The sequence below is a fragment of the Sparus aurata genome, chromosome 3 (assembly GCF_900880675.1).
Source record: "Sparus aurata chromosome 3, fSpaAur1.1, whole genome shotgun sequence".
NCBI classification, from domain to species: Eukaryota; Metazoa; Chordata; class Actinopteri; order Spariformes; family Sparidae; genus Sparus; species Sparus aurata.
Window position 1 is genome coordinate 30,581,195 of NC_044189.1, and position 26,804 is coordinate 30,607,998.

Consider the following 26,804-nt stretch of genomic DNA (forward strand, 5'->3'; position numbering starts at 1 on the left):
TTAAGATTTACCGTAGTTTTGTTTTCGGGCAAGCTAATTTTCAATGGAGTGCAGTGGCACTCTGATGCTAGCATCAAAATCGCTATTTTTAAAACACTAAGAAGCCTTGACACAACATGAAACTTGGCTTGTAGTATCACCAGGGTCTCTACACATGAACACGAGCATTGAGAACATTGTTTGTGTACACAGAGTTTACTAAAAAGAAGGTTTTTGAACTACTCACTGTAGGAGCTGGATCTCCAGCGCGTCGTCATCAGGGCAGACAAAAAGTCTCGATCCCCGAGTGCGACCTAACAGGCAGGAGGTCCACCATTACTCTCATTACTTTCACTTTAAAGGGGAGTTACAGTGCTCCTACCTTCTCAATTTTTAAGAAGGATGTGTGAAGATCTATACACGCAGAATCTGCCATCTGCCCGTCACCTCAGACGGTCAGTGTTGTTGGCTAAAGCGCAGTCTTCTCTGTAGGTAAACTCAGAGGGACACTGGCCCGCATGGAGCCTTTCTTCTGTGCCCAGTGCAGAACTGACTTCACGCCCCACTGGAAGCAAGAGAAGAGCGGGCGAATCCTCTGTGAACAATGCATGACGTCCAATCAAAAGAAGGCTCTAAAGGCGGAGCACACCAACAGGCTCAAGAACGCCTTTGTGAAGGCCCTGCAGCAGGAGCAGGTCAGTAACACCATCCCTCTGCACCATGTTGGCCGCACTCTTCTTACTCGTGTAGTTTTCCCATTTAAAGAGTTGGTTATTTTGTCACTTCATTGTTTCTTATTTTGATATCAACATAAAGTTCTTTTACATTGGGCCCTAGAGTTTTACTTCAACTTGAAATTCTGCCTGTTTGGCAACAGTTTGCCTGCTATTTCCTTCTGTTGTCATATTTTTTTATCCTGCCAAAAACTTACTAACTCAAGTAGTAGTTAGGTTTTCTGATGGGCTTCAGTGCAAGTGTTGCTTTTAAACCACCATAGGCCACAAGGTATGATGAATGTATGTTTGTGAATGTACTATCTATGCGATTTCATGAATGTATGGTGCCTCCCATGTCAGGAGATTGAACAGAGGCTGCAGCAGCAGGCAGCCCTCTCTCCCAGCTCAGCCCCTACAGGGCCAAACGCCTCTAAGACTGACTCCATGATCCGACATCATGCCCTCCGCCAGGTACACACACCTTCACTTGTGTAATGATATCAGTGAGTTTGTCTGCCTGTAGCTTTGAAGTGAAAAGACTGCTCATGAGAAATTGATGTGAAAATTTGAACTCTGTGTATTCAGAGGAGCTACCATTAACAATTACCTTCACTGTATGTCAGAGAATATTGATATTTGTTTTTTCAAATGGATTATTGAGTATTCTTTTAAATGTCACTGCTCACTACAATTTTCAAGAGCCCCAAAAGGATTCAAATCTGTAAAACTCAAATTCATATTGAGCATACACTGAGCCATAAATAACAAATCTCTGGTGTTTTCACTTGATAACTGATCAAATCCAGTAACCATCACTGTGTAATTTGTGCATTGTCTGGCAGTGATGGTACAGTTAATGGGATGTCTTTACTGTCCTCAGGCTCCACAGCCTCAAGCCTCCCTGCAGCGAGGTCTGTCCAACTCCGCACGAGGTGTCCTTTCCAACTTCGCCCAGGCCTCCCAGCTGTCAGTGGCCAGCAGCCTCATGGGGATGACTAGTGCCAAGCACTGTGGCAGCGGTGGAAGCAGCAGCAGTAGCAGCAACAGACTGCAGCATGACAGCCGTCGCCAGATCTATAACATCCCAGGTACCTATGGTACAGTTCCCACCTATATGTTTATTAAATATGTATCTGACACATTGAAACAACAATTGGAGCTACTAAATCTGACCTATTTGAGTGAAATACTGAAGGCCCTCATTCAAGAATATTAATTTTATGTGAGTATGACTGAATTAGGCCTGGATCCATCAGTTTGATGGTCCTTATACCAATCCTCACATTTGTTTAGGACACTAATGTTTTTTCAAGAACCAGGTTCTATATTGTGATTTAGGTTCTTCTTGCATTTCCACAGACACATTATCAAAAAGGTCAAAGCAGAGCTGAATACATTATTATTCATGCTAGTTGCTCTTGTTGTAATAGCCTAATAACTTTAAAGGTTGGTATTGTTGCTCAGTTGGTCCATCACTTTGATCCAGACTAAAATGTCTCAACCACAATCGTCTGATGTTTCATTGAGCACAATCATCAACATCATCAACATCATCAACATTCAAGCTGCTTAAATACTTTGGTTTATGACCATACTAATGACATTCCCACCAACCTTGACCTTTATTTGTATTTACTGGTGACATAGCTAATGTTAGCAAGCTAAACTGAGATGTTAGAGATCATAAACAGTATACATGTTAGTATTGTCAATCATAAAGTAGATTATACACTTAATACAAATATTAACACAACACCTTTGTTTCCGTGTTTGTGAGTACTTCTCCTTGACCAAGATAATCTGTACACCTGATAAATGTTTGAATGCAACAGCTCTGGTGGACATTCCTGCAGCTAGCATGCCAACTGCAAGGCCCCTGGAAACGTGTGACATCTGTGGCTTTGTGTTATGTGATTAAACTGAGATATGCAGAGTAGAAACAAGGATTATTGGGACTACAGCCCGTATCTAATGGAAGCCTGTTATAAATAACAGAAGTGCTTATCTCTGCAGTGAGAAGTAAAGTACTATTTGATTCTTTCTATAAACTCAAAGCCTGAAGTTGAAGTAAACTGTTGTAGACCTGACTCTTGATGTCTCTGTCTTGTTCCCACAGGGTTAAATATTGCCTATCTGAACCCAGCGGCAGTTGGGGCCCACAAGAGCTCCAGCTTAGCAGACCGGCAGAGAGAGTACCTGTTGGACATGATCCCACCTCGATCCATATCGCAGTCCATCACCGGACAGAAATGAGCCCCATCCCACCCCGCCCTCCTGCCCCTCTGAAGCCACCCCCCATCCTACCCTTGTACTCATACTGAAGCACTCCCCGATCAACCAACATCCCCACCCCACCCTGCCCCCCCATCGCATGCAGTGCCTGTCCGTGTGCCTACCTTAAACCAACCCATGAAAACCCACCAAGTCGGACAAAGACACTAAACTGTCAGTGCATCTCAAATGTTCTTATTATAGTAAAAATCTTCTTCGTCAGCGTTGTTTAACAATTATAATTCCCATTATTATCGCTGTTGGTAGCACTATTATTATACCTGCAACTACCATTTTTGCTTCAGTTACTATTACTCATTATGCTTTTTTTCTTTAAGTCTTTGGTCCATTTTTTTGTTTCTCTGCTGTCTCTCCTCCGCTGTGGGGAGTGATGGTGAATCATTGTAGGGCCATGTTAGGCCGCAATCATAGGATTTTTTTCTCCACTCAATTATAAAGCTTAGATGTGACTATTGCTAGTAACAGAAAATCAACAGGGTGCATTCTGGTTGCTATGCAACATAAAGTTTAACAACTTTAAGGCTTTGTGAAAAGTGTTAGCTATCTAACTTGAGGTAACAAAGTGGAAAATACCGATAGGAACGGAAACAGACAATATTAAGTTAGCAACTGGTCTCCTTGCTCTTGAAAAGAGGATGAAGAGCCCAGTGGAGAATGTGTGTGTGGAGGGGTGCACATAAATTGGCGCAGAGCATCCACATTTTCTATCATCTCATCAAAAGGGCCAGTTCCAAGAGCTGTTTGCAGCTAAAGTTCGGACACGTTCAACCTGTATTTCAGGGCAGCACCCCTAAATTTTAAGGCGGCCACCTGCTACCATCAGAGCTAATTAACTGGAAATGACTAAGAAAAGTTGCAGATGTGTACAAAATAGAATCCTGTGTGATCAGAGTTTGGAAAACTTTTCCTTTGCAAGTCGTCTCCCACCATTCCCCATCACAAGGTCATCACCAGTTTCTTAATTTCAGATGTCAGCATCTCCTGTTCCAGATTTGAACAGTGACCAGACGGATGTGCACAGGACATACTGTACTTTAACAATCAGGACAAACTGATGTACAACGTCCCGACTGCAGCTTCAGTGTTTCAGCAGTCGCGGAGGGAGCTGACAGGCTGGAGGATGTCTACAAACTATTCACAGGAGGATGATGGTCTCCTGTCACAGAGAAGCAAGTCGATTTTCCTTCCTGGGTCCATCTCATCTCAGTACCTAACTCTGACCCCTCCATGTCCCCCCTCGATACCATTGGTTAACCAGTATGCACAGACTTAACCCTTTTTACCCAGCAGCTCCTTGGCATCACACGTTCTTTGAGAAAGTGAAAATAACTCAAATCTGAAGGTTGAAGTACATTTTTTGTGTCCCAGCCACAGATTGTGTACCTAGAAACCCAGAAATCTGGGTTTCTTTACTTGTTCCATTTGGGTTTTTAGATCGTTTTCTGATTGTTGCCCCTCCCCCCTGCAACCCCCTTTTTTTCTTTCTTTATATCTTTGTTGTTGTTGTTTGTTTTTTTCTGCGGCGTCTCCTAATGAAAAGGTGGCATACCTGAAAGGTAATAGCCCCTGGAGACGATAATAATCAACATAGCTAAAACAGAAACTATTGAAATATCTGTATGGATTATGTATAGATACCTAGCTTCAGAGGAAAAAAAGGATGTGGATTATATCTTTTATGGGAGAGACATGGATCAATCATTGTGTGCACACTCTGCACACAAGTTGCCTCACTCCAGAGGAGCACTTTGCATATTTCCAATTGGAAAAACATTGTTTTTTAAAAAAAAAAATGGGGAAAAGAATGTTACATTTGAGAGTGGGTAAGGTCTGGATGTTGGCTGATGGCTGACCACGGAGTCGGGGAAGATGTCCTGAGTACTGTGGTTTGCATGCAGGTGTGTTTCAGTGATGATGAATGGTTCACTCCTAAGTTATTTGCCAGTGTTGATCTCTGTAAATGTTGGATCTCAAGTGTCAGTATCCAAATCCCTGGTGGCAAGTGTGCTGAGTTTACACCTGCTGCAGCTGCCTGAGTAGATGCACCAACATCAGTACAGGGTCCCATTGACTCAACCCTGCAACAACTGATAAACCATAGGTTTGTTTAAAGGGGAATTTGGTGTTTGGAAACCTGGGCCATATATTTACATGTTTCTGTGTGTATATGATTCTTGCATGATAAAAGTTTTGGAATGGGTCCAGTAGATCGCCTGCTGAAATCTCGTAAAAGGTCTATCTTGGTAAAAATCGTTTACAGAATGTTGTGAGACACTTAATAAGCTCAGCCTGTCTGTGGCAAAAAAAGCATTTTTATTGGACATAAGTTTGACAGTAACAGTCAGACTTTTCACAAAGGATGAGGTGATCTACTGGACTGCTTTCAAAACTTTTGGTAAGTGTGAATCATTTACACACCAAAACATGTTAATATATGGCCCAGGTTTAGAAATAAAAACAGAATTCCCCTTTAAGTAGAATGATTCTCCTTTTCAATGTAGTGTCACCAAAACTCATATTGACAATGTCCGAACAACAGATCTCTGGACCTGTGGAGGCAGTTCTTTCAGGGGCTGTGAGTGGACCATCCAACACCTTTCAGTCTTATTGGTATAATCAATGATGAAGAAGGGAAAGGCTCTGCTTACAAAGAAGTCCGGAACTGTCAGCTGAAACCACTGAATCTATGAAATCTTCTGTCATGATTAGAAATGTGCAAAATACAATGCAAAGACTGTCGTAGTGAGTCATGTAGTGATGATGCCTGTGGAAGTCTAATGGGGCCCAACACGTCCCAACAGGTGCACGTGAACATTCATGGAGAACATCAGGTTATAGTGTGGTGAAACAACAGAGCATAGGTTCATCATTGACACGAGACCAACACTGTTGCAGAGTACTGCTGGTGGCCAAACACACATTCTGGCAGCCATGTTGGATTTCTTTAGTTCTTTGTGTTTCTAACTAAATGTTAATGTGTGTGAATGGAACGCTCATTGATTACTGTTGTTTGGGGATAATATCTGTGTGTTGGCTACATTCACTCGGCTCACACTTCATCTTGGAACCATTTACAAGTTTGTGCAGACACACGTGTTCCACTGTGTCACTCCGTCCGGTTCTTGGGTTTATTATCAAACACCAACATCCCCATTAGTTTCGTGAGGGCTTTGTGTTTATTGTTAATTGGTAAATGTTAGCATGCTAACATGCTGATGATAAAAAAACATTATTGTTGATGTGCATGTTAGCATCCTGACATTGGCTTTTAGCTGTGCTATGCTAAATTAAGTCACACAGCTTGTAGACTCATTCTCGTTAAAGCTCTTTCTGCCAACGGCGATGCAAAATTATTTTGTTAAGCTTATGTAAAACACATCTATGTACAGTGTTGTAGAGATGTCTACTGCATTTAGCATCCTAACAGCTAGCCCTGCCTCATCCTGTCTTCTACTTCCAGTTTGTACCTCAACAGGCAATAGTCTGATAGCCCCATAGTTTCAGCTGGGTGATGTATGGTGTGTTCTATAAGCTCTTTTAGCTTTGAGTAAAATAAATGAACAAAATTAACCCACAAAATTTCATGAAGAAAATAATAGAAGGCTAATGGGGCGTCTTAGCTCCACACTAACTGAATTTACAGTTGCTGTCTACAGCCAAGGAGAGCTAATGGAGAGCGGCAGTTGTCAGTTGTTCTGGTCATATGGTGCCCACCACATTTTTAGAGCTGCCTTTGAATTCTGGCCATATTTCACAAATTACCTTTAAACACCATGCTGGGGCTTTCTGTCTGTGCTTTTAACTACATTTGTACCAACAGGTGAAATCTAAACACTCAATCGTGTCACAAGGAAATACATCATTTTAACAAATCATTGTCGTCTGTATGGTGATGAAGCACTTACCTGCTTATTGTCTGATAGTATAAGGCTTTTTTTAAAGACTAAAGAGAAAAGCCTTTCTGGGAAAAACACTTTGTCTAGCCAGGGCTAGTAGAGCACAGGCTAGCTAAAGAAGGGGCAGGGCTTTTGACAATGATGTCAAACCCAATACAGTACCACAGCAACATACTTTGCAAAAAGGAATCTACTTTCAAATGTTTCACGTTTATTATAATGTTACTAAACTGACCGTAAGCCGCACCACAGTCTTGTCAGGTGTCTCTGGCTCTGCAGCCTCGTCTGTATCGCTAACAGTCAGTTCTCTAATGGATGTCCCTGATGGAGCCCCACTAGGTTGAGAGAGTCGTGTCATTGTATTTGTATATGTGAGTCTATGTCACTTTACACATCCACTATCCATGTGTGCACAGTGGTCGGTGGGGTTTTTTGCAGCCAGACTGTCAGATGAATGTGTTGTGGTTCATCAGGAAAATGTGTTTGAGGAATCCAGACCTGCCGTCACTACATCAGAATGATCTCTTGATTTACAGCCCAGTGAAATGGAAAGCTCTGGCCATGAATATGAAACTACCTAGGATTAGATTCAGAGATGTAAACTCTAAAGTTTACATTTGGAAAACATTGTTTTTGTTAAATGAAAAAAAAAAACGAGAATTGGTTTCCCTTAAGTGGAATGGTTGAAATTGGATGTAGAGATATATTTTCATGTGTTTTTTATGTCGGGTAGATTTTTACTGCCACTCACAAATTGATTTTAGCAATGTTTTTCTCATGCATCTCCTTTTGCTGCCAAGTTGAAGTTTAAGGAAAAAAAAAAAAAAAGCTCCTGTCTCTCTTGCTCTTTTGCAGATGCATCCATACACCTTTGTATCTGGACTGCAGATTCTTTTCAAATTTCAATTTTTAGATTTCAAGTCATTCTTTTTCTGACGTCTCAATTGAGTTCTGTTTTTCTTTCTATTGCAGTTTTAAAAAAAAAAAAATAAACAAATGTATTGACTAAGAAATAAATGACACGATATTTGCTAGGTTTGAAGTAATAATGACTTATTGTACATAAGCATTTTTTCCTCCCTTGTACTGAAAAAAGAAATTAAATGGTTGTATATTGTGTAGAAAAGCAAACAAAAAGCCATGAATATTGTGAAGCTTGTCATTTCGTTTTGTGATCACTGTGTATTATTGTGTAACAAATGTGCAAAATGTTTGGGATTCTTTTCCCCCTCCTCTGCTTCATGAAGCGGTCTCCCTGGATGCATTCGCTTTGGTTGTGGACTAGTTAGAGTTGGCAGGAAAGAGCTCATTGGTTTAGACGGATGGAGCCTGCAGCCTGACAAACATGACACGTGAATATTCCTTTTGTTTTCTCTTGGAGCATTGAAACTTGAAATGACTTTTTCAGACAGAATTGTTTCCTGAACTTGCTCTAGATAAAAGCACTTAGAATGTTTCACTGTGTCTGTTGGATTACATAGACAGAATTGAGAGACCATCCTGAACTCATGGTCCCTTAGCAGTGAATCTGATATCACTGTGTTGATGTTGTTGTTGTTGGGAGCATCATTTCAACTTAGCAAATTGTGACAAAGCTTTCATGGCTAAGTGGGTTGAGTGCGGAAGTCTCACTCAGGAGACGGGATCATAGGTTCACTTATTTTGTGTTTCTGTTGAGTCTTCTGCTATGTTTGATTATGTTTAGGGAACTAAAATACTTGGTTTGGCTTAGGTATAAGACTTTTTTTTCCTCGTGTCGATTTCATTGATCATCCTTGAGCAACATTAAAAGTGATGTTACAGGAACAACACTAGTGATATCAGATGGTGCATCAGCTTTAATACCAGCCACTCACAAAATGAGTAGACTGGGTGTTCTGTGCTCTGCTGCTCTTCTGTACTCGGTCACTACTGCTGACCACTTTGGCAGGCCAAAACATTCAGGCAGCCATTGGCTCTAGATAAATGCTGAGACTTTGAATTTGTTGAACTGGATAGTCATTTGTCCAGTTTACAGCATTGAAAGATGACAATTAAAAAAATCAACAATAACAAACCTTTCTAACATCCATGCTGCCTACCGTCCATGTTTCTCTGAAGGATTCACAGAAAATAGTGGAGACAGTTCTTACACACACTGTTTCTGAGGTCGACAGGCGTTCCAGCTGCTCACAGTGACTAAGTTTAAGGGACTTTAAATCTGGAAAGAGATGTTGCTCTAGCTTTCAACTTTTAATGTTTTGAGTGGCACAGCTATATCTCAAAACTACATCATTTATAAGCCAGTATGGCTTAATGAAATTACTGGATCCTTAGGCAAAGACGCAAAAATACATGAGAAATGGTCAGTCATTTATTAATGAGTTGTCGGAATTGGGCATGTACACATTAAAACCCTGCTGTGATCCTTATCCTATTGTAGCCTCCTCACAAGAACATTTTTCTGGAGGTCACACTACTGGAGCTTCTGGCCTTAAAACTGTCAATGTATTCATATATGATGTCTTACATCAGTGAAACACAGAGTTTGTCAGATGTTTGTGTTTAATAGCCACAGCTGCTGCCTGTCCCTGAATCAGTGATCTCTCTCTCTGCCAACAGCATACAACATGTACGGTCCTCTACTGTTTGGCTTTATCTTCTATTAGTTGGTGTTGCTAATGCAGGGAAACATTTAATTGCAAATTCAGTTTTTTTTTTTCAGTTTACCTGTAGAAGCTTTTCTTTTTGCATAATGTTGACAATGTTAAACATCTGGGGAAGCAGAAACAGATGATGAAATCAACCAGAGACTAATTAAAGTCCATTTTGTTTTGCTTACATCAATCCTGACCTTTTGCACATACTTGATATTTAACGGTCTTCAAAAAAGTAAAAGAAAATAATGCTGTTTGAATACTGCCAGTTGATTGACAATTATGCATTGATTGAAAAAATAAGCTAATTTTGGAGGAAATAACTTTGTAATATTTATCTCTTGCAAGCTATGTTTAATAAAGGTTGAAACAATTTGCTTCCAAGTGTGACTTCATTCAGCTTTTTGTGATGGAGGACAGACAGGTACTCTGCACAGTGTATCAGTCAAATAATCTCTGTCCACTCTGTGTTCAGCTCTTCCTGGGTTCAACCAACAATTCATCCAAATCTCCCCAAAAAATCCAACTCTCACTCAACTTCAGTCTGCTTCTCCACTCTTATTCAAACACATCTCTCTGCATAAGATTCCAGTTGTTCAGAGACAACAGCCTCTAAAATAACTAAAATAGTTTGAACACATATGCAACATTAGAGCCTTCATGCCTGAAGGATTGGATGATGCAAAGTTCAAGGTTAATGCCCTTGTCTTCCTACAACACAGCTGTGAAACAAAATGAAAGTTGTAGTCCCTTTATGCTACACAAGAAAAAACAAACTACTGCTTTTTCACATTTGGTGGAGTTGCACTAATGAACCTGAAAACATCTTCTAAGTAAAGTGGCACTTCACTCATTTTAAGCAACAGGCGAAGGAGCCTGTGAAAATGTAGAGAAGTGTATTGGGTGGCTTTGAAGGAGCTCTGTCAACCCTGATGATGTCATCACTTATCTGGGATAGAGTCTGAAAGAAAGTTGGGTTTGAAATAAGTGGCAACTTGCAAGCCAGTGGGCTCTAATCAAAGAGACTGTTGGTTGCATCGTGAGAAATGTAGGATCCACTCTTTTGTTGCTTTACCTCAGACATGTGACTCAAGTCATTTGGTCCAAGTTTCAAGCAGACAAGTCAAGTCCAGTCTCAAGTCATTTATTTTCTGTAAAGTTTCAAGTCATCAAAACAGTGACTCGAGTTGACTCCAAGTCCAAGTCACAATGACTCAGTCCTCCTCTGTTCATATCAGGGAGCCGAGGTCATCATATGTTCACCTCTGCTGCACAGATGTAGACCTGTTTTTGTCTCCTGTAAGTCCCAGAATCTATGACAACACTTCAAAATCACTGGAAAACATTTTTTTTTTTTATTGGTGATGCAGTTAGCAACACAAACAAGTTGCACGATAAACACCATTAAACAACAACAGCAAACAACAGTAAACTACGATGAGGAAGACCAAAGGGTCAACGATGGTCAGAAGATACAGACAATAACAAACAATGAAACATAAGTAAGTGTCCAGAACAAGTGGTTATAGAGATTAGGTAGAGTATGCAGTATGTGAATAAAGTGTGTTTGAGTATGTTTGTATATGTGTATAAGTGGCAGTGTTATGTACAGTGGCTTGCAAAAGTATTCACCCCCCTTGAACGTTTCCACATTTCGTCACATTTTAACCACAAATGTAAATGTATTTTATTGGGATTTTATGTGATATACCAACACAAAGTGGTGCATAATTGTGAAGTGGAAGGAAAATGATACATGGTTTAAATTTCTTTTACAAATAAAAAAACAGAAAAGTGTGGTGTGCAAAAGTATTCATACCCCTGAGTCAATACTTTGTAGAACCACCTTTTGCTGCAATGACAGCTGCAAGTCTTTTGGGGTAAGTCTCTACCAGTGATGCACATATAGAGACTGAAGTATTTGCCCATTCATCCTTGCAAAATAGCTCAAGCTTAGTCTGATTGGATGGAGGGTGTCTGTGAACAGCAATTTTCAAGTCTTGCCAGAGATTCTCAAGTCTTTAGGTTTGACTAGGCCATTCTAACACATGCATATGCTTTGATCTAAACCATTCCATTGTAGCTCTGGCTGTATGTTTAGGCTCGTTGTCCTGCTGGAAGGTGAAACTCTGCCCCAGTCTCAAGTCTTCTGCAGACTCTAACAGGTTTTCTTCCAAGAGTTTCCTGTTTTTGGCTCCATCCATCTTCCCTTGTTAGTTTTCTGCCACACATAGCGTTTTACATTTAGGCCAAAAACGTCAATTTTGGTCTCATCTGACCAGAGCACCTTCCTCCACATGTTTGTTGTGCCCCCCACATGGCTTGTGGCAAACTGCATGGCTTTGTTTCAACAATGGCTCTCTTCTTGCCACTCTTCCATAAAGGCCCAATTTGTGGAGTGCATGACTTATAGTTGTTCTGTGAACAGATTCTCCCACCTGAGCTGTGGATCTCTGCAGCTCCTCCAGAGTTATCATGGGCCTCGTGGCTGCTTCTATGATCGATGCTCTCCTTGCCCGGCCTGTCAGTTTAGGTGGACAGCTATGTCTTGGTAGGTTTGCAGTTGTGCTATACTCTTTCCATTTTCAGGTGATGGATTGAACAGTGCTCTGTGAGACGTTCAAAGCTTGGGATATTTTTTCATATCCTAACCCTGCTTTAAACTTCTCCACAACTTTATCCCTGACCTGTCTGGTGTGTTCCTTGGGCTTCATGATGCAGTTTGGTCACTAATGTTCTCTAGCAAACCTCTGAGGCTTTCACAGAACAGCTGTATTTATACTGAGATTAGATTACACACAGTCAGACTCCATTTACTAATTAGGTGACTTCTGAAGGCAACTGGTTGCACTGGATTTTATTTAAGCGTATCAGAGTGAAGGGGGGTGAATACTTTTGCACACCACATTTTTCTGTTTTTTTTTTTTGTAAAAAAAAAATAATAATAAAACCATGTGTCATTTTCCTTCCACTTCACAATTATGCACCACTTTGTGTTGGTCTATCACATAAAATCCCAATACAATGCGTTTACATTTGTGGTTAAAACGTGAGGTGAATACTTTTGCAAGGCACTGTATCAACTGTGTGCCACCTGGATTATGGCTTCTGAGTGGTGGAGAGAGGTAAGTAGAGAAAGCAAGCTAGGAGAAAAGAAAAATATAGCATATAAATATTTATACATATACATATACATATACATAAAGATATATACATATACACAGACATACATATTCACACATACTTGCATAAATATGTACATACACACATATATAAGGCCTGTTGTGATTATAGTGATATTCAGTCTCACTACTATGATATAATAATGATAATAATAATAATTATCATAGTAAAAGACTCTGTGTAAAACCGCAGACCGAGCCTCCAAAAGGACGGGCAAATTGGCGGTTTGGTGCCCTGTCTAAAAACAGCTCATGATTCTTAATTATTCAGTGTTCTGGAAAAGGTGAACTGTGACACAGGACTTGTTCTAAAGTTAAGGTGTTCAAAATGAATCGTTCTCGGACATTCTGGAGCTTGGTAACAAGGGTTGATGACCAACTTCTCTTTAAAGTGTGCGGCCCGTCCTACAGCAACCACTAGGTGGCAGGAGTAAGCAGTGAAATGTTGTATTCCAGGGGTCAGATGAAAGGAAAGTTCTGTGCTGGAGTCCCTTGTACTTTCCTGAGTGGGTGAGTCACTCACTCACTTCATGTGACGCTGAAACCTCAGACGAAACCATGACTTACCAAACTGAACGGGCAAATGAAATTAATTACTGACATTTTAATATCAACATAGAGAAATCAGCCAAATATGTAAATGACCGCTATAAATAACATAACTGTGATCACTTGTGTTCAGGTATAAGATCTCGTGTTCGTTCTTCTCAGGTGGATTTACAACACAACAATATATGTAAGGTGTTGTTCACACTGATTTATTTTTTATGTGTAATGATGCATTAATTACTTTTGTGAAAGTCACCCATCTGAATATTACTTGAGAAAAAGTACCGGTATTAAAGTATATGATATACTTAGTTTTCAAAAGTCCAAGCACAATTATAGACTTCCTTACATATACAGTATGTACAGTATAAACTGTATGCTACGGGTTGACTGATTACCAACCCAGACAATTATCAGACTTGATATTGAAAACGTATCCTGATTATCAGAATCTTTTTTTTAATCCCACTGCTGATTACAGTACGGTAATACTGTACTGTACCGTGTAATTATCAGAATACAGTAATGCATTACTGTACAGTAATATAGTACTGTACCATGTGTGTGAGCAGTGGGCTCCAGCCTTCATGCTGTGAGCTGAACAGTGCTGATCACTGCACTACTGTGCTGCAATTAGATTCTGAGAATGAGATTCTGAGAGCAGTCAGATTCTAGTGCGGGCACAGGAGGATCAGCAGGCTCCACACAACTCAAAGGATGTCAGTGTAAAGTCTTTCTCCTCCCTCAGGTGGGCCGCTGTTCTCCACATCGACTCTAACTGCCGATAATGAGCAGCACACATCCTGGTCTGCACAGCACAACACAGTCCGTAACAGACACACACATCATCGCAGCTGCACAAACCCTCATGTTTGCCTTCAATCCTACAGCAGGATGAGATTGTTTTTCTAAAAAGATGACTTCCAGCAAGCTCTTTTCACAAGCTAGTAACAGTTCCATCCAGAGTCTGCAGGGAATTGTTCAGATTTATATCAGAGCTCAAATCTGACAGCCCCGCTGTGAGGACATGACTGTAGAGCTGCTGCTTGGCTGATCGGACAAACATGACTAAAACCCAAAAGTTTGTCTGATAATAACTGACCTTTAAATAGCTCATCGTTAATGTAACCAAAAATAAAGCCCTTACTTACAACTTAAAAACATGGTATACAGAAAGCCTTAAAAGTGCTGTCTGTTGTTGCCTTAGAAAATCAAGTGAATTTCAGTGAAGAGCCTAACAGGCATAATATTTTTCAAATCTTAAACATACAACGAGGAATTTTCTTTAACACTGGTGCCTCTAAATGACCTACATAAGCGAACAAGACCATGAGAGAGAAGACTGGCTATTTCTGTATAAATATTAGAGTTATTCTTAATTCAGACAAGCCAGTCCTCATCAGAAAGATGCAGTTATAGGTCAAAAATGAAAGCATGCTTTTTCTGCCCATATTTGTGTTTGTTGTTAGGCAGCAGTGTTTAGTGGCTGTAGTAATTACTACAGCTGTGAAGGAGGAAGTGAGGAGAAGAAGTCTAAATAGTGAAAAGGGATTTTAACCCACACTGTGATGTTTTACCCCTAAACCTAAACAAGTAGTTCTCTTGCTGTTCAGTAGTTTTTGTGTAATAAGACCAACCCACCAATGAGCTAACAGACATGGGGAGACACATAACCTTCTCGGTGAAGATTAGAAGTGGCTTCTGTTTATTACCATTGTTTGTTTTTGCTTCTGTGTATCCATGCTGTTGCTTTTAACACACATATGGTCTCATCTGATTCTGATTAAGACAAGAATGTGATTTTTTTAACAAGTCGTTGCTATTTCCAAACTACATACCGTGTACAGATTAAGACCTGCATACAGTTTCAAGGACAGTCCCAGGTACATGTAGGATACATAGACTGGAAATCTAGTTCTGCATGATCATCCTGTTTGTTTTTCTCTGACTTTTCCTGAAGCGTTTCTTCCTTATTCAACACAAAGGGCAGGCATGTGAGCTGAAAAGTGAGGCAGTAAGGCAGCATGTGTGAGGACGGTTATGTTACAATGGTACAATATGTGACAGTGGGCGGGCCTACACTGTGTTAAACGTGTGTAACGTGTGGAACTTCGCGTCTCTTCACTGTTGACTATTTACCCTCAAGGACAAGCACACAGCAGCATGGCAACAAAGAAGCTCCAGACTCAGACCTGAGCCAACAGTTCTTATGATGTAACTGCAGTGTGAATTTCCAAAAACATTCCAAGAAACAAAACTTCCCTGAACTGAAATGACACAGTGCTGTGTGCTGCTGACCTGTTCCACTGCCTTTTATTTGCTTTTTACAAACTAGACGCTGTGTGCATGAGTTCACACATACGGAAATTCACCTGCAGCATGTGGACAGTGCAGGATGAGGACAGTGCAGCATGTGGACAGTGCAGCATGTGGACAGTGCAGCATGTGGACAGTGCAGGATGTGGACACTGCAGGATGAGGACAGTGCAGCATGTGGACAGTGCAGGATGAGGACAGTGCAGGATGAGGACAGTGCAGGATGTGGACAGTGCAGGATGAGGACAGTACAGCATGTGGACAGTGCAGGATGAGGACAGTGCAGGATGAGGACAGTGCAGGATGTGGACAGTGCAGGATGAGGACAGTGCAGGATGTGGACAGTGCTGCATGTGGACAGTGCAGGATGTGGACAGTGCAGGATGAGGACAGTGCAGCATGTGGACAGTGCAGGATGAGGACAGTACGGGATGAGGACAGTGCACGATGAGGACAGTGCAGCAAGTGGTCAGTGCAGCATGAGGACAGTGCACGATGAGGACAGTACAGGATGAGGACAGTACAGGATGAGGACAGTGCACGATGAGGACAGTGCAGCAAGTGGTCAGTGCAGCATGAGGACAGTGCACGATGAGGACAGTACAGGATGAGGACAGTACAGGATGAGGACAGTACAGGATGAGGACAGTGCACGATGAGGACAGTGCAGCAAGTGGTCAGTGCAGCATGAGGACAGTGCAGCATGTGGTCAGTGCAGCATGTGGACAGCGCAGCATGTAGACAGTGCAGGATGAGGACAGTGCAGGATGTGGACAGTGCAGCAAGTGGTCAGTGCAGCATGAGGACAGTGCAGGATGAGGTCAGTGCACGATGAGGACAGTGCAGCAAGTGGTCAGTGCAGCATGTAGACAGTGCAGGATGAGGACAGTGCAGGATGTGGACAGTGCAGGATGTGGAATGTGCAGCATGAGGACAGTGGAGGATGTGGACAGTGCAGCATGTGGACAGTGCAGGATGTGGACAGTGCAGCATGTGGACAGTGCAGGATGAGGACAGCGCAGGATGTGGACAGCGCAGGGTGAGGATAGTGCAGGATGTGGACAGTGCAGGGCGAGGACATTGCAGGGTGAGGACAGTGCAAGATGTGGAAAGTGCAGCATGTGGACAGTGCAGGATGTGGACAGTGCAGGATGAGGACAGCGCAGGATGAAGAGAGTGCAGGATGTGGACAGTGCAGAATGAGGAATGTGCAGAATGAGGAATGTGCACGATGTGGACAGTCCAGCATGTGCACAGTGCAGAATGAGGAATGTGCATGATGTGGACAGTCCAGCATGTGGACAGTGAAGGATGAAGACAGTGGAGGATGTGGAAAGTGCAGCATGTTGACAGTGCAGCATGTGGACAGTGCAGCATGTGGACAGTGCAGGATGTTGACAGTGCAGGATGAGGACAATGCAGCATGTGGACAGTGCAGGATGAGGACAGTGCAGCATGTGGACAGTGCAGGATGAGGACAGTGCAGGATGTGGACAGTGCAGGATGAGGACAGTGCAGCATGAGGACAGTGCAGGATGTGGACAGTGCAGGATGTGGACAGTGCTGCATGTGGACAGTGCAGGATGAGGACAGTGCAGGATGTGGACAGTGCAGGATGAAGACAGTGGAGGATGTGGAAAGTGCAGCATGTTGACAGTGCAGCATGTGGACAGTGCAGCATGTGGACTGTGCAGGATGTGGACAGTGCAGGATGAGGACAATGCAGCATGTGGACAATGCAGGATGAGGACAGTGCAGCATGTGGACAGTGCAGGATGAGGACAGTGCAGGATGTGGACAGTGAAGGATGAAGACAGTGGAGGATGTGGAAAGTGCAGCATGTTGACAGTGCAGCATGTGGACAGTGCAGCATGTGGACAGTGCAGGATGTGGACAGTGCAGGATGAGGACAATGCAGCATGTGGACAGTGCAGGATGAGGACAGTGCAGGATGAGGACAGTGCAGGATGTGGACAGTGCAGGATGAGGACAGTGCAGCATGTGGACAGTGCAGGATGAGGACAGTGCAGGATGTGGACAGTGCAGGATGTGGACAGTGCTGCATGTGGACAGTGCAGGATGAGGACAGTGCAGGATGTGGACAGTGCGGGATGAGGACAGTGCACGATGAGGACAGTGCACGATGAGGACAGTGCAGCAAGTGGTCAGTGCAGCATGAGGACAGTGCACGATGAGGACAGTACAGGATGAGGACAGTGCAGGATGAGGACAGTACAGGATGAGGACAGTGCAGCAAGTGGTCAGTGCAGCATGAGGACAGTGCAGCATGAGGACAGTGCAGCATGTGGACAGTGCAGCATGTAGACAGTGCAGGATGAGGACAGTGCAGCATGTGGACAGTGCAGGGTGTGGACAGTGCAGGATGAGGACAGTGCAGCATGTGGACAGTGCAGCATGTGGACAGTGCAGGGTGAGGACAGTGCAGGATGAGGACAGTGCAGCATGTGGACAGTGCAGAATGAGGAATGTGCAGGGTGTGGACAGTGCAGGATGAGGACAGTGCAGGGTGAGGACAGTCCAGCATGTGGACAGTGCAGGATGAGGACAGTGCAGGATGAGGACAGTCCAGCATGTGGACAGCGCAGGATGAGGACAGTGCACCATGTGGAAAGTGCAGCATGTTGACAGTGCAGCATGTGGACAGTGCAGGGTGAGGACAGTGCAGGATGTGGACAGTGCAGATTGAGGACAGCGCAGGATGTGGACAGCGCAGCATGTGGACAGCGCAGGATGAGGACAGTGCAGGATGTGGACAGTGCAGAATGTGGACAGTGCTGCATGTGGACAGCGCAGGATGAGGACAGTGCAGGATGTGGACTGCGCAGGATGAGGACAGTGCAGCATGTGGACAGTGCAGGATGAGGACAGTGCAGCATGTGGACAGTGCAGGGGGAGGACAGTGCAGAATGTGGACAGTGCAGCATGTGGACAGTGCAGGGTGAGGACAGTGCAGGATGAGGACAGTGCAGGATGAGGACAGTGCAGGATGTGGACAGTGCAGGGTGAGGACAGTGCAGGATGTGGACAGTGCAGGATGAGGACAGTGCAGGGTGAGGACAGTGCAGGATGTGGACAGTGCAGGGTGAGGACAGTGCAGGGTGTGGACAGTGCAGGGAGAGGAAAGTGCAGGATGAGGACAGTGCAGGGAGAGGACAGTGCAGGATGTGGACAGTGCAGGGTGAGGACAGTGCAGGATGAGGACAGTGCAGGGTGAGGACAGGGCAGGGTGAGGACAGTGCAGGATGAGGACAGTGCAGGATGAGGACAGGGCAGGATGAGGACAGGGCAGGGAGAGGACAGTGCAGGATGAGGACAGGTGGCTTGATGTGGCTCCATCATGTTAAAGTGTCCTTGAGAAAACTGAGAAACTGAACCCTAAAGGACTAATGGCTGATCCATCATTGTTTTAAAAGTAAAACATGAGCATTAACCCAACAGGAAGCTTTATGGAAGCTGGACTTCTTTCTCCATAGTGAGAGTCCCATCCACAGGGTGGAGGAAAGAAAACCACCTAGATGCTCTGTGGTCCCTACACACTCCTCCAGCCATCAGTGTACACTGATGAGTGCAGAATGCTTCCATTTCCCCAACTAGGAACAAGGACTTACATTAATCCAACGCCTATCTTTGCTAATAAACAATCTGGTGGTTGGTTGTAGGGAGGGAGGAGCTGGGAGGCAGAGGTCAGATGGAGGTGCGCCTATGAAACTTGTTTTGCAGTTAGTTTGCTGAAGGCGCAGCCAGACATTCCACACCCTTGTCTCTGAATTGTTGATCAAGGTGGAGGCTGGCGGGCGGTGTTTCAGTGTGAGCATGCTCTGTGTGTCCTCCAGTCTATTGATGTTTCCCTCAGGCTGGAGATAACTACAGGATTCAGTCACAATGATGCTGTCACTGTGGTTCACATGAACAAAAGTTGTGTTCTTACTGTTTCGAATCAGTCTTTCACTATATTTTGCTCAACGCTTCCAGAGAAAAGAACTGTGGCTCACACTGACTTTGTTCTGTGACATAATTTTAAATGTTGACACATCTGAGCTGTGAAAGCTACAGCTACAGCTAGCTGCAGCACCAACTCAGGGCCCTGAGGCTCCAGGCTGTATACACCACTACAAGTTGGAGGCACTCATTTAATGAAATGTGTCACTCTGCTCAGTGTTATATGATCCTGTGGAGCGATCCTGTGTGGAGGTAAAGAAGCAAGGGGAGAAACAGCAGCTACAGCAGTAATAACAGCTTTACTAATTGAGACTTGATTAATGATATTACTAAAAGTATCATAATATTAGTAGTAATAATGATAATCATCATCATAATTCTCATGATGATGATGATAGTAAAAGGCAAGCAGGACCACAGCAACAGGGCCAATGCAATGGTACAGTGAACGGTGTCTCTGTCATTTGTTTCTGCTCTATATAACTTCAGTGAGAGGGTAGGATCACAGCTTTACAAACACATGTACCTCAACAGACACGTTTTCAACATCACATTGTTATGATATCATGAGTTTTGTATGTAGTTACACCAACATTACATCTGACAAACTGTTACACACCTGGAATTTGCATTTACCACAACGGTGTTGCACTCAGAAGCTGTGGGGGGCACCAAATCAAACAAATGTCTACATAGTGTTGCTTTAAAGGAACAGTTGAACAGTTCTAACCCTGAATAGCTTTCCTCTGTTTATTCACTTATGGAAAAAGTTTGTATTATTACCTCATTTAAATTCTGACTTTGGATTTCTTCTCTAAAGCTTCATGAAGCCCATTTAAGGTGGACAGCCTGAGACATTCTGTGCCTTTGTCATTTACTATGTATATGCAAAAAAACAGAGGAGACAGCTTTATGGAGGTATACTCATCCAATGTGTAGCAGACACAGATAGGACATGCAGATGACCTCCTTCTGCTTAAAAAATGTTTTTTCTATAAAGAGCAGGTCATCATCCTGCTCTTTCATTTACCCAACATTTCTCCACGAGAAAATAATTGGTGACAGTAGACTCACTGTAACAGCAGCACCATAAAAAAAGCAGACTTCCTCCTGAGGTTTCTGACATTCCTGGTCCGCATGGCCAACGCATGAACAGGGGCTGCAGCCAATCACAGAACGCATGGCAGGACACTTCAGCCAATCAGTGCTCTGCTCATGTTGAGTCATGAAGAGGGGAATTTGTTTTTGAGCAGAGTGAAAGAAAAGGTGGGAAAACTGTGAAGAACACATTGTGCAGTAACGATGATGTGATGGCATTAACAACAAACTGAAACTTGTTTCCCATGAATGAATGTGCACCTCTAGGCTCTCACCATCCAGCATCATAAAGTCATGAGTTATGTTCGTTATCAAGCTTAACTGCCCTCAGCTTCTTTATTGTGACATGTCCTACTTTCTCACTTCCCTCTCTGTCTCTCAGGACATAACTGACGATTTGAAACAATGGAAATATGTTTTGCTCAGTAAAGCCTAGACCTGCAGTATGACCTAGCTATTGTTTGAGCACCTATGGTAACATATACGTGAAATATAGAGTTTGGTACCTGAGAAATTTGAAATAGCAAAGATGGTGACAAAATGTGCCAAAATATTTTGAGTGCTGAGTGCTGAGATTTGGACTTGCAGATGCATCATTCTTCAGGGATATTCATTCTAAAAGTCTAATCTTTCATTTATGCTGTGTGCCAACCTCATTTACTCAAACCCAGTGACATATATACTTATACTTACACATCTGAAAAAATATTATAAGTGTTCTTTCATTAAGAAAAATAAGAGTTTTAAAATCACAGCGAGTGCTCCTCAGTCTGCTGATTCATCACATGATCTTGATGTCATAAGGGTTAGCTCAGTTTGGACAGACAACCTCTGTCAGCAGCTGGAAGTGGAAGTTAGAGAAATGTGGGCAATTTCTCGGCAGGGCCTATTTTTCAGCATGCTGCAATGATTCTGTGATAGTTCTAAAGGTCGGAATGAGAAAGCTAACTTGAACGTGGCAAATATGGCTAGTTACATTAAATTGTTTCAAAATCTGTGGATCTCACTAAATAGCATAGTGGGTTTCAAGTACGTAGTATAAAATCAGGGGTTTGTGATACAGATGGAAGCTGTTATGAATAAGTGTTAGTCTAGCTGTAGTAGTTATACCTGGGTTATTAGAGACATGACTGTACTTTCATATGTGTGTATCAGAAGCATGCTAAGTATCAGAGCTAAGCTCCAGAATATGACCAGACTTGCTGTATGAGCAAGTTAACTTTCTGTGGTGAATCACAGCCCCCACAGAGGGAACGAACAGGGAGGATGAGGAAATAGACGCCTGCAGGAAACCAGCTCAGAGGACATGCGCGTGTGTGTGTGTGTGTGTGTGCGCGCGGGGGCGTGTGTGTGTGTGTGTGTGTGTGTGTGTGTGTGTGTGTTAGTATGAACATGCAGTTCTCCAGCGCTAACCCTCGTGATCAACAGCTTCAGCCAAACAGGAAATGAGTGCTCCGCTGCCTCAGCCAATCACAGGCCGTGTCTGAGGACAGCAGGAGACATGCACCATGCTTACATGACAATTTGGTTATGATGTTTTTATCCACTCACACATTTTCACATGACAGCTACAGGTTAATTTAAAGAGCTCAGAACAATACAAAGCCATTAGTCATAGAGGAGGTACAAGGTGTATCTCTGCTGTGTTCCAACATGACACAAATTATACATACTGACCTATGACCAACATAGTGACAGTAGAGTTAAGAGATAGGCAGGAGGGGAGAGAGAGAGAAATGAACCACATATGTGGGCGATCCACAGAGTGGGAGTGTGTGCCTGTAAAAACAGGGAGGTGACATTGAAACATGACTCTTATGTGGCTTTTACTGGATGTTATTCGGTGTTATTATCAGGTTTTACTGTGAAGTGAATAGAAGTTCACTGCAGACAGTGTAAACAGGTCGGCGGGGATCGTATGTGAATGGGTGGAATGTGGGCTGAAGACTAGATGAATAGATACACATCATCACTGGGTCTCCTCAGGTGTAGAAACACAGTGAACACAGATGCTTCTTCACAGGTCACAGACATCCCTGATGGGTTTGATGACAACACTTAAAATGTGTTGCCCAGGGTCTCTCTGAATGAAGAAATATCGGTCATCTTCATCATCCCCCCTGTAAAGTGTTGTACTGGTGGTGACAGGAGTTTATATCCTTGCCAACACACCCTCAGTGCTGCAGCTAAGCCAGTACAGTGAAGTGCTGGAGATCCAACTGGCAATTGCTTTTTTACAGAATGAAGCAAACAATCCTGAAACCTTGCAATAGAGGTGATCTTCAGGCCTTGGAATGGGGGCATTGTAAATGGTCAAAAGACACAATTACAACATCAAGAGGACACTTTAGGACACCTAAATCATACTAAAACACTGATAATAAAATATAATAACTTTGACCATGCAGTATACTCAAATGCATAACCACAAATTTGATCAAATAAGTAGAATAATGTAACCCGTTTGCAAACCTGAGGCTGCTCTACAGGCAGCTAATTGTCTCTCTAATGTATTACATTTAGATTTTAGTATCAAATATAAACTGATCACATCTATTATCTAATAAATAATACCAGCTTCTTAGCGTGACTTTAGAGTGAAATGTGCACATGAGGTCCTGCGTAGAAGGTGCAATGTAGAATTAGTGTCTAAAATGTTTAAAATGAAACAAAATGATCAGCAGAGTGTAAAGAAATAATAGTTTTAACATTGTGCAATAGACATCTACTGTATGTATTGGGTTGTAGGAATAGCTATTGAACTTCTGTACAGCTAGCACCTCGCCACTGTGTACCTCAAGAGGTGATAGTAAACAACACAAACACTCCCCCAGTTCTCCAAGCTCCCAGTCTGAGCAGGGTCAGCTAACGGGATTGCTTGCTAGCTACACAGTTAACTAAGCTTACTTGATAACAACAGCCACAGTTAGTACAGTACAGCAGTTAGTGGCCATGTTTGGATTGATGATTTGGCAGGTGGCTAATTCTTACATATAGCATGTTGAACAAGTTTCAGCTGCAGGAGCTGATGGAGAACAAATCCTTCTCATGTGTTAGTTAACCTTTTGGGTGCAGGTTATTTCACAGCTTCTTTTTTTATACATTATTATTATTATTATTATTTTATTATGCTTTTAAAAAGTGATGCTGACAAAATCTGCCATTTCAAGAAGTGGAAAAACAAACTGTTTTTCTTTATCCCAGATTGACACCAGAAGTTTATTCTGGGCAGAGACCCGTCTTCTTGCTACGTTTGAGGGAAATCTGCAGTCCTGCTGACAAACCAACCAACAAACTGAGTGCCGCAGGGGAAAACATCACTGCCTTGGCTAATAATAAACATGTCATGATGTGTCAGTTATGCAATATTGTTTTGCACGAGTAACAAAGTCATCATGGGCGATGGAAAAGTGAAGGGGATCATGTTGATGAAGGTTCTCAGTCATCCAGGTCATGGTAAATCTAACACAGGAGGGCTGACTCCTCAGGTCAAGACTCCGCTGTCCACTTACATCTAAAGGAGAATATTCATTCGTTTGAGGACAGCAATGTTAACATCTTGGCCAGAGAAGACAGGTGGTTTGAAAGAGGAGTAAGGGAATACATCTGTCAAACTGGAATAACCGTCTTCGAACAGTGGAGGTGGCCTAAGACAATACTTACCACGCACCTACAACTCAGTACTGAGTTCCCTCCCCAGACAGTTTAACAACCATTCACACCTAGCGCTAGAAACCCACATAAAGGCCTGTTTGACAAACGATCCACAAGTGGCCCAAACAACTCTGAAACTCTGAGCTCACACGTGTCCTCACCAACTCTTTTATATAGTTTAATAGCCAGCTAACTCCTCTCCAGTTAGTTAAACTGAAGAAGCCTCTTGGATGAGAGGTGAGATGTCTTCAAGAAACTGAAACAAGTCCAGCTGGCTACGATACAGCACCTAGATGAAGGGGATCAGTTTCTCCTCTCTTCTATGTGAGCCTTTCTTGGAAAGCAGATGGACAGTGGACATGTGCAGTATTTCCATCCACATGTCAGTCAGGCAAAGACTGGGTGTTTCCATTTGCTGACACTCAGGCTAAATGTGACTGCACCCTCCCCCTTCCCTTGTATACAGTATGCAGTATATACAGCACAGTATGTGTACAGTATATGCAGTACAGTATGTAGACAGTATATTTACTGTATATACAGCACAGTATGTGTACAGTATATGCAGTACAGTATGTAGACAGTATATTTACTGTATATACAGCACAGTATGTATACAGTATATGCAGTACAGTATGTAGACAGTATATTTACTGTATATACAGCACTGTATGTATACAGTATATGCAGTACAGTATGTAGACAGTATATTTACTGTATTTACCGCACAGTATGTATACAGTATATGCAGTACAGTATGTATCTTCTTTGTAGTAACAAACTTGCAATGGTCATAACACTTGAGGAAACAGGACACCATGCTGCTGGTGGACATTAACAGTAGACACACCTTATGTTTGTTCTTTCTCTACACGGCAGCTCAGCATGTCACTGATTATGACCATTGTGTTGCAGGTGATGTTTTGAACCCTCTTGGTTTATAAAACGTTTCATGGGCCAACAGTGAAATAGCTATTTACTAAATTTTAATAAACTATACATGTACCATTTATCAATGATGGTTATTATAAAGTGTTACCAATGCATCTTTTTTCCTGGGTTCGTCTTCTGAGGAAACAGGACTGTGCTTAGTAAACTCCATGGTTTCTGAAGACCATGAGTAACTTTTCTCCTGGCCATTGTTGGGCTGTGAAGCAGAGCTCCAGCCTCCTACAGTGAAGAGACCGGCCTGGTGTTACAGCCCTGTCGCAGAGCGACTCAAAGATAAACAGTTTTCTTATCTGTTGCTCTCAGCAGTTACCAGACGTCAGCAGTGCGAAGCAGAGAGCATGCTTTGAAAGAGAAAACAATCCTGCACAGGCCTCTGGCTTCACATTCCACAGCAGGAGAACTAGCTGGATTTTCAGTCACCAACTCTTCTACAGTGTGGGCCCTGACTCCAAATGGTTCAGTCCTACCACTGGTGTGTGTTAGAGGCCAACACTGTGCATCCTCCCATTGTGCTCCAACAATCAAAAATTAAGTTAGCAATCCTGATGACAAATCATTCTAAACTGGTATTAATCACTCATATTTCAAAAGAACAATACTTGCCCCAATCTAAATTAGCAATGTATTTTGAAGAACATGCGAACTGTCTTCCAGGAATACTAACAACAATCTAATTTGCTTATAATTTCAACCATGAAGAAAAAAAAAAGAAAGCCATACTATGATTAAACTCTGGTGGTCTGGGTGCATGGTGGTTTCTCAAATGCTGTCACGCACATTGTCCAAACCAACTCATTACCCACAGCAGTTTTGTTAGTTAATGACTGCTCTGCTTGGAGCTCTGCTGCTAACTGGCCTAACAACTGCTAGTGACTAATAGTCTGTAGATGGAAAGCCCCCCATTCATTTAAAAACAATGTTGTTTTCTTGACTTAAAGGACACAGTTAGCAAGGAACACCCCAGTTTATGATGTGACTGGGTGAGGGTTATGGATAAGGATGCAAGGGGGCTGTCTGGGTCAGGGCGTGGGAAAATGTGATGCTCTTGTCTCTTATATTCTTTCAGTCACATTTTTTATGGTTAATGCATTGGCATTTTAAATTTCACTCATTTGTACGACCTGAGATATTCTGAATTATGTAGAGGCTTATGCATTCCAATACATGAAGAGTCCTTTGTTTTCAAGACCACGTAGATCCTGAAGGACAGCTTATTCTCATGAACATCTCAATCAGCTACAACCTATTCACTATTGGAAATAAGACCAGTCTGAACATAGATGACGCTAAGTGAACTGCAGAAGGTCCTAATTTACTTTTTTCTTCTAAAAGTACTGCAAACACAAACATTTGACAGTTTTTACTGGAACTGCTTTCCACTGCAGAAATGGACCCTATTAAAAGTGTCTATGAAGTAGATACTTACTGGAATATCATATAGCTTAACCCTAACCCTACCCTAACCCAGCAAATCTCAGACACATACATTAAAATAAAGTATCTACATGGCTAGATACCACAAGAGGGAAATGAAAAATGTTTTGTTGTAATTTGAGCTGAGTTGCTACAGTGGCT

The 26,804-nt window shown here is 42.6% G+C and overlaps 1 protein-coding gene across 2 annotated transcripts in view; it reads left to right on the forward strand.

Moving 5' to 3' along the window:
* Window positions 1–9,896, forward strand: part of gatad2b (GATA zinc finger domain containing 2B) — a 57,604-nt gene extending 47,708 nt beyond the window's left edge. Inside the window, exons 8-11 of one of the 2 annotated variants that reach the window (XM_030411599.1) lie at window positions 472–674; window positions 1,056–1,166; window positions 1,576–1,792; window positions 2,812–9,896. In XM_030411599.1, coding sequence (XP_030267459.1) covers window positions 472–674; window positions 1,056–1,166; window positions 1,576–1,792; window positions 2,812–2,948 — 668 coding nt within the window. In that variant the 3' untranslated portion in view covers window positions 2,949–9,896. The remainder of the gene's footprint in view (window positions 1–471; window positions 675–1,055; window positions 1,167–1,575; window positions 1,793–2,811) is intronic. The other variant, XM_030411600.1, reaches the window with a different exon arrangement.
* Window positions 9,897–26,804: the final 16,908 nt, after the last annotated feature.